The sequence below is a fragment of the Etheostoma spectabile genome, chromosome 21, assembly GCF_008692095.1.
Source record: "Etheostoma spectabile isolate EspeVRDwgs_2016 chromosome 21, UIUC_Espe_1.0, whole genome shotgun sequence".
In the NCBI taxonomy this organism is placed as follows: Eukaryota; Metazoa; Chordata; class Actinopteri; order Perciformes; family Percidae; genus Etheostoma; species Etheostoma spectabile.
Window position 1 is genome coordinate 19,943,586 of NC_045753.1, and position 13,103 is coordinate 19,956,688.

General features: G+C 37.1%; 1 protein-coding gene across 17 annotated transcripts in view; it reads left to right on the top strand.

The window, feature by feature from the left end:
* cmn (calymmin) overlaps positions 1 to 13,103 on the top strand; it is a 37,392-nt gene that overhangs the window by 22,133 nt on the left and 2,156 nt on the right. For 12 of the 17 annotated variants that reach the window (XM_032502409.1, XM_032502408.1, XM_032502411.1 and 9 more), the window contains 31 exons: positions 332 to 376; positions 486 to 521; positions 842 to 901; positions 988 to 1,050; positions 1,127 to 1,165; positions 1,275 to 1,355; positions 1,464 to 1,514; positions 1,620 to 1,667; positions 1,968 to 2,009; positions 2,112 to 2,153; positions 2,229 to 2,276; positions 2,973 to 3,026; positions 3,120 to 3,179; positions 3,410 to 3,466; positions 3,641 to 4,096; positions 6,185 to 6,232; positions 6,609 to 6,662; positions 6,915 to 6,959; positions 7,070 to 7,120; positions 7,523 to 7,576; positions 7,692 to 7,733; positions 7,855 to 7,911; positions 8,073 to 8,111; positions 8,275 to 8,325; positions 8,407 to 8,445; positions 9,857 to 9,925; positions 10,381 to 10,449; positions 10,631 to 10,696; positions 11,161 to 11,217; positions 11,397 to 11,468; positions 11,580 to 11,651. In XM_032502409.1, coding sequence (XP_032358300.1) covers positions 332 to 376; positions 486 to 521; positions 842 to 901; positions 988 to 1,050; positions 1,127 to 1,165; positions 1,275 to 1,355; positions 1,464 to 1,514; positions 1,620 to 1,667; positions 1,968 to 2,009; positions 2,112 to 2,153; positions 2,229 to 2,276; positions 2,973 to 3,026; positions 3,120 to 3,179; positions 3,410 to 3,466; positions 3,641 to 4,096; positions 6,185 to 6,232; positions 6,609 to 6,662; positions 6,915 to 6,959; positions 7,070 to 7,120; positions 7,523 to 7,576; positions 7,692 to 7,733; positions 7,855 to 7,911; positions 8,073 to 8,111; positions 8,275 to 8,325; positions 8,407 to 8,445; positions 9,857 to 9,925; positions 10,381 to 10,449; positions 10,631 to 10,696; positions 11,161 to 11,217; positions 11,397 to 11,468; positions 11,580 to 11,651 — 2,067 coding nt within the window. Of the gene's footprint in view, positions 46 to 331; positions 377 to 485; positions 522 to 841; positions 902 to 987; positions 1,051 to 1,126; positions 1,166 to 1,274; positions 1,356 to 1,463; positions 1,515 to 1,619; positions 1,668 to 1,967; positions 2,010 to 2,111; positions 2,154 to 2,228; positions 2,277 to 2,972; positions 3,027 to 3,119; positions 3,180 to 3,409; positions 3,467 to 3,640; positions 4,097 to 6,184; positions 6,233 to 6,608; positions 6,663 to 6,914; positions 6,960 to 7,069; positions 7,121 to 7,522; positions 7,577 to 7,691; positions 7,734 to 7,854; positions 7,912 to 8,072; positions 8,112 to 8,274; positions 8,326 to 8,406; positions 8,446 to 9,856; positions 9,926 to 10,380; positions 10,450 to 10,630; positions 10,697 to 11,160; positions 11,218 to 11,396; positions 11,469 to 11,579; positions 11,652 to 13,103 lie in introns of all 17 variants that reach the window. The other 5 variants (XM_032502421.1, XM_032502422.1, XM_032502420.1 and 2 more) reach the window with 2 other exon arrangements.

The following is a 13,103-nucleotide window of genomic DNA, read 5'->3' on the forward strand; positions in this document are numbered from 1 at the left end:
GTGTTCAAGCCGGCCCAACCAATGGACAACAAATCAAAGGCAACGGTATAAGACAAATATTCTACATTTGGACACTCACTCACTCACTCACCCACCCACCCACCCAACAAAAGGCATAAATTAGAGATTACAGAATTTAACATAGATCTGTATGATAGATTGATCTGATTTTAGAAAAACTTGTTTCTAATAATAGTCAAGCAACTGGCCAGCAGTAGATATCTCAAGTACAAATTAAGCTAAATCCAATGTGCAATGTGTTTCCAAAGCATCAACCATACATTTAGAGTGAATTCTAACTGTTTATCACCATACATCTCTTTTATCTAAGGCTATGGTGCAGCTGCTGGTGGGACCAATGGAGGAGGGACAAAAGGTAGGTTCAGCCATGTACCTGCGTTATTTCAATTTTAGCAAAATAATATCTCTTGTTATTCTGTAAAACTTTAGATATTTTGGTAATGGTTTTCCATCTTGTTTTTAAGGCTATGGAGCAAAGGCTGATGTAACCAATGGACAAGGTGGTAATCCAATGTGGGCCTCAGCTTTCACAGAAATGAAAGATTTGGCAGCAAATGCAGTCAATTAAAAATTGGATTTTAAGAGTTGTTTCATCCCTGTTTTGTTTTAATCCTTGTACTGCAGCACATTGTACTCAATATTGTAACTTTCTAAAAACTACTTTAAGATTCATTGTTTTCCTCTAACCTTTCCCACAATCTATATAAGAAAGAGGTTACATTAAAATGGGCAGCGTGGTAGTTTTAGTTTTTTTCCAGACACAAAACATTATCAGTTTGTTCAGGCCCATTAAACTTAAGCATGCCTCTGTATTTAACAGGACAGGGGGAAGCTGGAAGTAAACCTATGAAAGGATATGGACGACCACTTTATGGGGCAGGTAACTCAGCTTCTTTGCTTTGTTTGCCAGGTGATGGCAATATTCAATCTGATACACTTGACACGTGTTTATTTCGGTGATTTAAGGTCAAGGCATGGGGATGGGAGCTTCCAGAGGTCTGGGAGTACCTCAGCTAGCCAGGAACCAAGGTGAGTGAAGGCCATGACACAGTACTGATGTCACCACTTAATACAAATGTAACAATGTCTTTATTTCTTCTTCCAGTGTATGGCGGTAATGGTTATGGAGGTCAACCCATGGGAGGTGGGTCAACACAAGTCACTACTTTTTGACGTTTTGATGATGAATTACACATAAATAATTTGTTTATATATACAGTCTATGTGTGACTGTGTGTCTAATGTATTTGTAGGCTATAATGGCGCTTATGGCAACACTGGTTTGGGTCTGAGACCTCAGTATGGTAACGGAGGAATGAAGGGGCCTAAGTCAGGTAGAAATATCCCTACTGTCAAATAAAAATTCTACAAATCTCCAAATTTGACTTTTATGTATTTTTGGATAACGTTTTCACGCTCTGAACCCTTTTCTAAAATTGCAGGCTATGGTGCTGCAGCTGGTGTACCCAATGGACAAGCTGCAAGACCCAATGGTAAACCTTTAGCTAATATTCAATACAAATTATCATGTCCACTAAAACGTTTGAAAAGCATCTATAATATTAAAATGATCTAAAATTGTGTTGTAAAATGTTAAGGTTATGCTGGAGCCAGAGCCCCTAATGGGAATGGAGCTGTGCCAAATGGTGAGTCAAAATGCAAGAAATTATTGTTATTTTGTTGTTGTTGTTGTTGTTTTTGTTATTTATTTTATCTAAGTACAGTATTGCTTTCCTTGAGGTATGGACACTATTGTTCTTTTATCGTTATTTTTGAAGAATATTTAAACCATTATCCATGTTTTGCACCATACATTTTAGGTAATGCAAAGCGATAAGTTAATTTTCAGAAACAATAAATAGTTTTAGTTCAAACGAGAGAATCTGGGGATCTTTGTGTGAAGCACAAACAAAGTTGTCAGCATAACTCCAATTTTATTGTTTTAGGTTACGGTAATATTCCAAACAGATATGCTGCCAAAGCAGACGGTAAAGACTGTTGCTTCTTTTTCAAATCTGTTTATAATTCAAAATACAGTTTTATTTTGATGACAGAATATAAAGTGATTTGCTTTCATGAATGTGCTACAGGTTATGGAGCCACCAGAGGAGATGCATTGAGACCCCAACCAGGTAACACGTGTACCAAAAAAAACAAGGACAAGCTCATATATCACGGATGCTTTTGTAATGATTTTTTTATCATAGGTTATGGAAATGGATTTGCCCACAACGGATACGGAGCTAAACCCAATGGTGACTAATTGTATTTAGTGTTTTATAGATGTTCTGTATGTTAGTGAATGTCCTTTTGTTTTAATCGGATGGTATATTTATGTCATGTTATGTTGGTGACAACCTGTTAAAATACACAATCAATTTACAGTAATGTATAGTTTAGTACTATTAAATATGGAAGATTTCATTGTCTACATTACAAGTCAAACAAAGTGCTAAAGTGAAATGCAATGCACATTGTTGTGTGTATTCTTGTATGTATTTAATTGTTACTTGTGTTTTTACTGTCATAACTAAATTTGGAAACGTAATGTTATGTTAAAATGTTATGTTAAAAAGGACTTTTATTATTTATTATTTGGCTTTTTATTTTTAAAAACTGCTCTGCCCCCAAGCTGTGATTGGACAGTTGATTTGTCCTCTGCAGTCTGCACCACCTCCATGCAAACTAATGGACTCCATGTGCTCCATTTAGTATTAACAGATCTAAGCTGCCCTCTGCTGGACAACACTGAAATAGTATACATCAAGGCTAAAGGCTAAATTATTCTCCTTTTTAGTCTGTTTTTCATTTAATTATCACAGTAAATGCACACATAAATAGATATATGTTGTGTTTTACCTTATTTCTTTGTTTTGATTTGCTTTAAACTATGTATTTTAGGTCTGCCATAACTACCAGCCATACTTGCTTCTTGTCTGATTTTTCTCAAGGTCATGGAGTTAAGAATGGTGCTGCAGTAGGTGGATATGGAAGTAACCCCAATGGTGAGTTCCAGTTATAAATAGTCAAATTTATTCTATTCATTAATAGACTGAATGCAATTTGTCAAAGTTGATCTACTTGGATCTCGTTTGCAGGCTACGGAGTGCCAGGCGGAGGCTCAAACCCACAAACTAACAAAGGAGTTGGAGCACTCGGTAAATATTCTGCATAATATACATAACACATGCAATGTTTGTGATATCTAAACTGAACCTTCGCTGTGTCAAGGGAATAATGACGTTAAAACGAAAGATTCACATAAACCTTGAGCATCATTTTGACTCAGTTTTTATTTTGGCATTGATCTGCAAGTCTTGTGTTCACAACGTGCACAGTGCTTATTGGATTCAGGATTTCTTTTTTATAAAAATGTTGTGTTCCACAGGCTATGGTGGTCCTGCTGGTGTACGTAACGGACAGTTGGCTAAAGCAGCCAATACTGGTAAATGCTCCATGCATGTGTTTTAATTACTTTTCACTTTTGCTGTATAGTTGACCTAATGATTTGAGTTTCAATGTAGACTCTTCACTAAATTGGGAATATTTCACAAAATCATTTTTCCATCTTTTCAATTTAAATTAGTTTTTTGACAACATATCTCTGTTTGGTTTTTAGACTACGGCATGATGCCAAATGGGAAGGGTACAATGGGTGCAGGTGCGTCCAATGAAAAGGGACTAAAAGGGGGAGTTCTCTCTCTTGGGCAGCCGAGTGCAACACCAGAGGAGGTTGTCGCACCTCCACAAGTTATAACTGAAGTTGCAGCACCTGTTACCCCCGAGCCGACGAGTGGTATCCTTGTTATGGTGACCCAAAAGAAATATCAAAAGCTGCCTTCACCTGTGCCGCAAGGAAAAAGCTACAAAAAGACCCCACTTATCCTTCAGGCTACACCACAACCAGCACCAGCGATTCCTCAAGGCAAAGGCCCAAAGCCTGCATCTGAACCCACAGCTGAACCGGCACCCATGGGTCCACAGGGCAAGGGTTGGAAGGCAGCCAAATCTGGACCCGCACCAGTGGTTCCCCAGAATAGCCCAGCACCAGAGCCGGCAGCAGTCCTCCCTCAAGGCAAGTACCCTAAACCTGAATCTGTACAGGGCTTTTGTGGCAGGGAACACTACTTTTAGAGGTTACTAGAAGTATTTTTCAAGTATGTTTTAAAAACAAATAACAATTTTGACATTAAGTTAGTTGATTGTCCCCCTAAAGAGGCTCTGTTACTTTTTTTTTTGCATTAAACAAGTGATCTCTGAGTTCTTTTTATTCATTTTAATAATAAAAATTGAGAAAAATAGTAAGTGGAAAAAATAAGTAATCGTTGTCACCTGTCAAACCATTAATTCATTTGGCCTGATCTTCACAGTAATTAAGCATCCAAAAAGCAAATCATCATAGTTATATTTTTCCAATTTATTATAGCAAATCTGCCACTTATCAACTGGGTTTTATGTGAAGTTATATGGTAGAAGTTTACACTCCTCAGTGGATTTGGGGTTTTCACGGTCTTGTGGCCTTAAGTTCTTAACTTTTACTTTAATTAATAATAATAATAATAATAATAGTAATAATAATAAAAATAATAAAAAATAAAAATAATAATAATAATAGTGGGTTTGTTTTTTGGTGACCTTTGCAACAACATAAATGCACCTTTCATATGCAATAACTGAGTATTGGTATACTCTGTGTTTGGCTTTGTCCAGCATGTTTGCACTGTAAACGCTGAAATAAAATAGCAGAATGTCACTGTACTAGTAATAATTAGAATTGTGTATTTGAAAACATCATCTGACTCTGGATGCTTGTGGCAATGTTGCCAAAATCTGCTGAGTGAAAAGTTATGTTTTTATAATATTTTGCTTTTGAATCTGTAGATTAACTACAAGTCTTTTTCATGGTTTTCTACAGATATGCATATTCTACTGTATGGGGACATTATCTGTAATTATTTTCAAACAATAGCAAAATAATATGGAGAACCAAATCTTGATTTGGGTGTGTTTACTAGCGTTGTAGTACATGTGTAAAGGTTGACTGAATCCTGTGTTTATCCTAACTTTGTTCAAAAGTCTGCATAATTGTGGTTGTTATGATGACTCTTAAGTGTCTTACACTGCACGATTTGTTGTTTTGATGTCTAGGATTCAGTCAGACCTGTAATACTTATAAGATTCTCAACATCCATATTTATACACTATTATTGACAGATGATTTTTATTGTATTTGCAGGTATGACATGTACAAAGCGATAAATCCCAAGGGTTTACTTGAGAGTGAATCCTAGCCAGTGACTGTGGTTATAATTTTTATAGCTCTACAGATTTCTGTGTGATTACATTTCAATTCCAATTTTGTTTCTGTGTTGCGAATGCTTGTGTTCAGACGTGTTTATCTCTAATGTTTTTTCGTTTAAAACCTCACCCAGCATTGTCCCGTTTAAATAATCAACATGTAGCATTTAAAGAGACGTTTTGGGAAAATAGGGTAATTTTAAGGGTAAGTTTTGATAAGAAGATTATATCACTCTCAAATCTGTCCATTAAATATAAAGCTGGAGCTAGGAAACGGTTATTTAAGTACAACACTGGAAACAAGGAAACAGTTAGCCTAGCCAGTAAAACCACAACTAGTTCTTTATACTCTTAACGTTTGGGTATGCATTAAATAAAGATAAGGAAGATATCAAGTTTCAGTTAGTGAGCTTTAGTGGTGCATGAAGATTTTGTTACCTCCCGTCTTTATGCTAAGCTAACTGTCTCCTAGCTGTAGCATCATATTTACTTTACAGACATGAGGGACGAGGGTGGTATTGATCTTCTCATCTAACCCTCAGCAAGACAACAAATAAGCATATTTCTCAAAATGTCAAACTATTCCTTCAGCATGTGGAGAAGGTTGAGAATTCACCAGTGTTTTTTTCGAGACTAAATGTGTTAGGTGTGGTATTGTGTTGTTCTGGTGTTAGTCCTGGTGATACGTGTTATCTTAATCCTTTTATGAAGTTATTTATTTGGTGCATTCATGATGCATGGGGTGACTTTTAAGTTGAACCCAGTGCTTGCTCTTCACATTGTTGTTTACTTATGTTGCAACTGTAATACCTTAGAGAGACTGTGCGTAGATCTGATCTATCAGTTTGTCCCTCCTGCTTTTCAGAGAACGGAGGAGGAGCTTCCATCTCCAAGGGACAGGGAGCTAAACCTGGTAAACATTTCTCTTTTTTTTTTTTTCTTTGAACAATAAATAATCTGAGAGCTGACGTCTTTCCCCCACAGACCTTCATGTCCCTCTCAGGATGAAGTGTAACAACTTTGGTGGTCCCTTCGCACCATCATTAGCTCACGATTTAAATGTATCCAATAGTGGCTTTGCTTTGTGTTGAGTGCAGCTAATTAGCCAATTTGTGAGCATTCTAACACTCACAAAACTAAACTGGTGAACATGGTAAACATTATACCTGCTAAACATTAGCATGTTACTGTAGCATTGGCATTTGTGAGCGTGTTGTGTGTAGCCAACATATCTGTTTTACTTTTTAAATCCTGAATTGTGCTAGTAATACTTGTTCCTGTTGTTCTAGACTGTGGACCATCAGGAGTACCAAATGGACAATGGATGAAAATACCGAGACCTGGTAAACTGGGGGTATTATATTCCCAAATGGTCTAACAGCAATTGCATGCAGAAATGTGTATTTTTACTTTTACAGCATGCACAATCCATTTGAAAGGAATTTTGATCATTTTTAATTGATTCAATTAAATATTAGAGGGAGGTGAAACTTTACATGAACACACTGATTGTAGCACATTTATAACCCTTGATTTAAATATTAAACACGGAGTCAGAACCATATGATGACAACTAAGTGTTTCTGTTATCTAAGGTTACAATGCAGGTTCTGAAGCGTCCACTGGCACAAACACAAAAGGTACTTGTACAAAAGTGACTCAGGTCATGGAATAAAGGGTGTACCTTGCATAGATACAAGAATACTTTGTTTATGTTATTTCTCAGTTATATTCTTCCATTTGTTTTGAGGTTATCAAGCAGGATCCGGTGTTCCAAACGGATATGGTGCCAAACCCAATGGTAAATCCACTTTATTCTTCAATCTCAATATTCACGTGTATGAAATGTTCACAATGGAGCACTTTATAGATGGTAATGAAAACTGCTATAGATTTAATTATCAATATAGGCCTTATAGTGAAATTGTGCCATTGTTTAGAACATGGTGCCAGTGCAGGGGGGTATTCAAATGGAGGCAGAGCCAATGGCAAAAAAACAGGGAAGAAGTCTGCTAATAACAGCTGTGGGAGCAAAGTCTAAGGTTTTAAATTTATACAGTAAAATCAATAATACAATTGATATTTCTTTAAGGAATCTGGTAATAATTAATTTACTGTACTTCTATTTTTATTCTTTTTCCGCGGTATAAAGTTGAAGGTAGACTTACAGTAAATGTCTCAATAAATATTTGTTTATCCAAAGGTTATGGAGCAGGAGGCTACGCTGTCCCTGGACTCAACAATGGATATGGAGCTGGTAATATTTCCTGTCAATATAAACATACAGTGAATATTGATATTTTTATGTTTTCCTCTTTCACTTCCAATGAAATTAATATGCGTTTGTGAATTCTTTGGTTTTATGTGTACAGCAGGCCTTGGATATCCTTATGCCGGGAAACCTAAGCAGCCTGGTGAGTGTTTTTTTTTAATTTATTTTTTATTTTTAAAGCAATTCAACTTCATAGGGCAAAGGAATAATTATAATTTAAAGTGCGGAATGTATTGTGTGTTAATTTTTCTGTATACTCTCAGGTTACGGGCAAGGAGCGTACCTTGGAGCTGGATATGGAAATGCAAATTCATACGGAGGTACATTTTAAAAGAAAAAGCTTTAAACATTGTCTTTTAGTTAACGCTTGTAAACTGAAGATAGGTTAGGCCCACAGAAGCTTTATGAACTTCACACCGGTCTCTGAATTGTTCTAAAATGAAATCCGTACAGTTTCCTTATATTGTGCAATCTTTCTCAGGAAATGCAGGTCTGGGTGAAGCAGGCCAGTCCAAGCCAGGTAGGCTTGGATGTTTACAATTACTTTGTTAAATTACTGCATCCATAATTGAATTTAAAATACCATGAATTGGTAGATGTTACCTTCCTGTAGTTATTGCAGGCCATTTAGCTCGGCATAATTAATTCAGAGCACTAAGATTGTTTATGATGTCTTTTTTCAGGGTATGGAAATGGAAATGGCTACAGTACGGGTGTACAACCTGACTATGCAAGCAAGTACCATAATACGAAATTTAGTTCATTTAATTTAGTTTGAACTACAGCAAAAGTAAACATTAATCTTTTTTTTCCAGGTCTTGGCCAAGGTGGACCCACTGCTAATGGAAAATCAGGTATGATATGGGTGGCAAGTGAGCGTACAGTTAAAGATAAATACAAGTGTAGAGGCTAAGCCTAAGCTTTAAGCCCCTGAGGTGCTGCTCCACTGGCAGAGATATTGACGCACTTTTACCTTTTTGATCAATGAAAGTCCAAGTCATATTTGCAATTAAGACCTAGGTTTCCATTTATTTCCACACACTGTGTGTGTGTGTGTGTGTGTGTGTGTGTGTGTGTGTGTGTGTGTGTGTGTGTGTGTGTGTGTGTGTGTGTGTGTGTGTGTGTGTGTGTGTGTGTGTGTGTGTGTGTGTGTGTGTGTGTGTGTGTGTGTGTGTGTGTGTGTGTGTGTGTGTGTGTGTGTGTGTGTGTGTGTGTGTGTGGGGTCAAAAACTGTATGTGCTTCCGGGTTGCACCTGAGGAACCAAAGATTGGTTCCTATTGATACCAAGGCCACTAATTGGATCTCACAATACGGTTGAAGTAAATTATATCAGCAAGACGTTGATAGTAAAACTAACCAGGGAAAATGATCCATTATTGTCGGATAAAAAGCTGGTTCTAGAGGTGGTGCCGGACCGATACCTTACAATGGAGCCCCAGGGGCTCATGCTGGACTAGATGGTAAAACATGCCATCATATAAAAATATGATTCAAGAATGAGCAGAATAGTTCACAGTGAAAACTGACTGTGTGTGCAAAAACAGCCTCAGAACAACAAAATAGCAAACATAACAGTGGCTGAAGTCCCAAATGCTGATATGCAACACAATTTAAGCTTGAATCAGTAAGAATGTCCGTCCATTTGTTTGTTCCTACAGCAACAACAACCTTTTTTGAGGACCCCTAACCTGAAAGAGAGACGAGCAAGAACCCCCTACTACGTATATTGTATATAATTGAGTTGCATATTAAAATGGGCCTACAATAACATGTAGGGTGGCCAAAAGCCTATTCACATACCTTTTATGGTGCCCTAAAATACTACTGCAAGCTACTATTTACATATTTATGTCATTGTGTTTTTATGTCAAACATACATGTTGAAGCACATCAGTGTTGTTTAGTTTTTTTTTTAATGAATTAGCCGATTTATCTTTGCTAATAATATGTTGGATTAACGTTAATGTATGTTTTCAGACATATTTATAGTGACTCGGAAGACCACCTAGTGAACCCCTGGCTAAAGATCTCTGATAAAAAGCATCAATTGATAAACTTTCTATCTCATATAGTTTGTTGCCATACCATGTTAATATCTCTGGTCCAGTATGTAGGTCTATTTGTGTAATTGCATTCACCTCAGTTATCTGTTTATTGATTTCCATAACGGTCTTGGTCTGAATTCTATGTGCATGTTAGCAGCACATTCCCCTCGAGATGTTCTAGTCAGATCTGATACAAACATTTCCTGTGTACTCATGCAGGAATGAGCCATTATGAGCCTCAGCCTGCTGGCCTCGGTCCAAATGGAAAATTGGGCAGCATGAATGGTGGTACGTATAACTTTATTTCTTTCAAATCTTTATTAATGGTCATATCATACATAGTTAAAAAAAACAATGTGCAAAATGCTCAATCCACATAAATGTATACAGCCCGTATTGAGAAACGCTGCCTTTAAACCAGCCGTCAGGACTTCCGTACAGTTGTGATGTCACAACCATACTATACATTGGTAGAAAGAATCATGCTGAAACAGTTATAGCAATACAGTTATATTCAGACAGTATGAGGAAAATAAAGTGTTTTTTGAACATTAAAGCATGTAGACATGTTCTATATAAGAACCCTAAATACAAGTATGAACCTAGAAATGAGCATGAAAAGGGACCTTTAACACAAAAACTCAGTGGGGAAAAAGCATACGCCTGGACAGCATGACAATAACTTCTGAAACATTTTTTAAAAATCCCACAAACCAGAACCAAAACTTTCTCCAATGTTACAGGAATGGGTGGCTTGCCTTTTGGCAGTCAGACCCTGGGAATGGGTGCAGAGATATCAAACACGAAATACGGTGAGTGCTTGTTAGTCGTATCCACTATAATGTAGCCTGTAGGAAAAAGTGACTTTTATTTACAGCTTAATGAGTTAATAGCACCTTGATGTGCAGAACTCTAATATCATTTTTAAACATCTTATTATTCATGTGCCAACCAACATTTTTCTCTGCCCATTCACTCCTCGCTTGGATTTAGGCATTGGTGGGTTGCAATTTGGTGGACAGCCCTTCGGTACAGGGACTAATGGTGCAGGAAAGTATGGTATGTCTGTCTGTTGTAATTGAATGTTTTCTTTTCAGTCTGTTTATGTTGTCACTGTATGTAGGCTAGGTCTTGATTGAAACGGCAAATTAATTCATTTGTAATGTGTTTTGATTGAATGTTTGTACCAAAGATCTCCGTAGCCCACTCATTATTTATTTTTTAAGCAGTTGCACATTTTATTTTACCATCCTGTATATATTTAAATACTTGTTCTTATATTTTATTCCTATTATTATTTATTCATGTATACTGTATTTATGTATGTTTTTTCCTAGTATCTCATTCATATTTATATTCTGTGTTGTGTGACTAATGTACGTGTGCTGCTGTAACACCGTAATTTCCCGTTTTTTTGGGATCAATAAATATCTATCAATCTATCTATCTAAGAATCAATACAAGTTTGCATGGACAGTCTAATGAGTCCATGCGTGTCCTGACTATGTTTCTACTCTATCCAGGTTATGGTGGGAGCCATTATGGGCCTGCTGGTGATGGCAAATCACCTGGAAAATATGGTGAGTCATTTATCAAGTAGTATGTTATATTTCAGAATAAGGTGGGGGTTGCTGTGGGATAAAGTTGTGTCTTCACTTTAAAAGCCATTCCCGAAACTGACCGGCTGATGAAATTAAATCCACAATCTACACTTGACTATTAAAAGACTTCTTACTGGTTTTCCTCTGTCTCTGATCAGGATATGGTGGGTTCCCCAATGGTGGGCAGCTTCTCGGTCTCGCCAGTAATGGAAATACAGCCGGCCAATATGGTGAATAATTACCTTTTGATATCTCTTGTTGTGATTAGTTGTGGCACACACTTCACCCCGTAACCTTTTTATATTATTTCTCTTCTTCCTGTTTCTCCATCTTGTCTACAGGTTATGGAAGAATGCCTTATGAAGCTCAACCAGCTGGACTAAGCCCTGAAGCCATATCTACTGGCAAATATGGTAAGAAAATATAGAAATATATCACAGTTAAAATGTGGAGTAATCCCAGACATTTGCCTCATGGAGTGATGGCTTTGCTGCATGGGCCACCCAATCCGGCCCGTTATAAGAGCCAATCAGCAAAAATCTCCATAAATCAACAATGGACTCACAAAGACAGAATCAGTCGACTCCAAAATGTGTGTGTGTTGTTGAGAGGGAGGACTACATTTTAGTGTTGTCTTTTTCATCACTTAAGCAAAGGTGTTATTTTCCAAACAGGCTTAGTGGCTTGACGTTTAATGTTGAGGTATGGATTTGGTTTGCAGGGGTATTAAAATATGTACTACTACTAATACCATTACCGGTGGCAGTGGTATTAGTGTTATAAATTAGCAGAACACTTCAACAACCAGACCCAGGGTGAGTCTGAGTGAGTAGGAGGAAGAAGGCTCTCTTTGCCCGGTCAGCTCCAAAATGATATTGTTATTGTTATTTTCTGCTCTGTGCTTAGAAGTGGGACATTTTCAGCTCACAGCAACTTAATACAATATAGTGTCTGGCTTTTGTTTGATATCTAGGGTCGATATTGAGTTTGCTCTTAGAGTAAAATAGTGAATTTAAGATGGACGTTTATTGTGAAGGGTAGACATAGCAGAGCCAGCGTTATGGCAGTGTTTTTTTCCCACCTTTTTTCCTCAACCTTTAAATATGCGTTTGTGTTTTATTCACAGTTTAACATACAATATCAAATGCTGTCCAAACGGCTCATAAATTCCACACCCCAAGTTTATAGGGTACCCAGGAAGCCAAGTGTGAAGTAGATTAAATACACAGTTCATGAGATATTTCAAAGACACACACACACCCACACACATACAGAGATATGCCGATTTATTAGAGATGTGCCTACCAGCACCTCTGAAGCTCAGTAATTAACACGTTATATATCTTGTTTATTTAATCCGTACAAAAACCAAAGTGTAAAAAAAAGGGATGATTTCTAAAGGCAGGATATTCTTTTAGACAGACACACTCAAGCCATCCAATTATTGATTAAATTAATTATTTTGTTTAATTTAATCATATAGTAGTAGGATATACATCAGAGTAGTAGGACATACATTGGAACAGTGCTGTATCTAGTTTGACTGTGATTTTGATGTGGTAAAGCCAGGGGGTAGGACCTGATAAGCCTATTCCTTTTCGAATGGGTTGAGTGTTATGTTGTTATGTTTTTTTTTGTCATACACTACCGGTCAAAGGTTTGGGGTCACTTTCAAATTTCCATACCACTCCATTATAAACAGAATACCAGCTGATCTGAGTGGGCGGCTGATCTTTAATGCAATATCTACATTGCCCATTATTAGCAACCATTCCTACAATGTTCCAAAGGCCCATTCTGTTCACTAATCTGATATCCTTTTAAAAAATCTAACTGAGAAAACATTGGAGAACCCTTTTGCAATC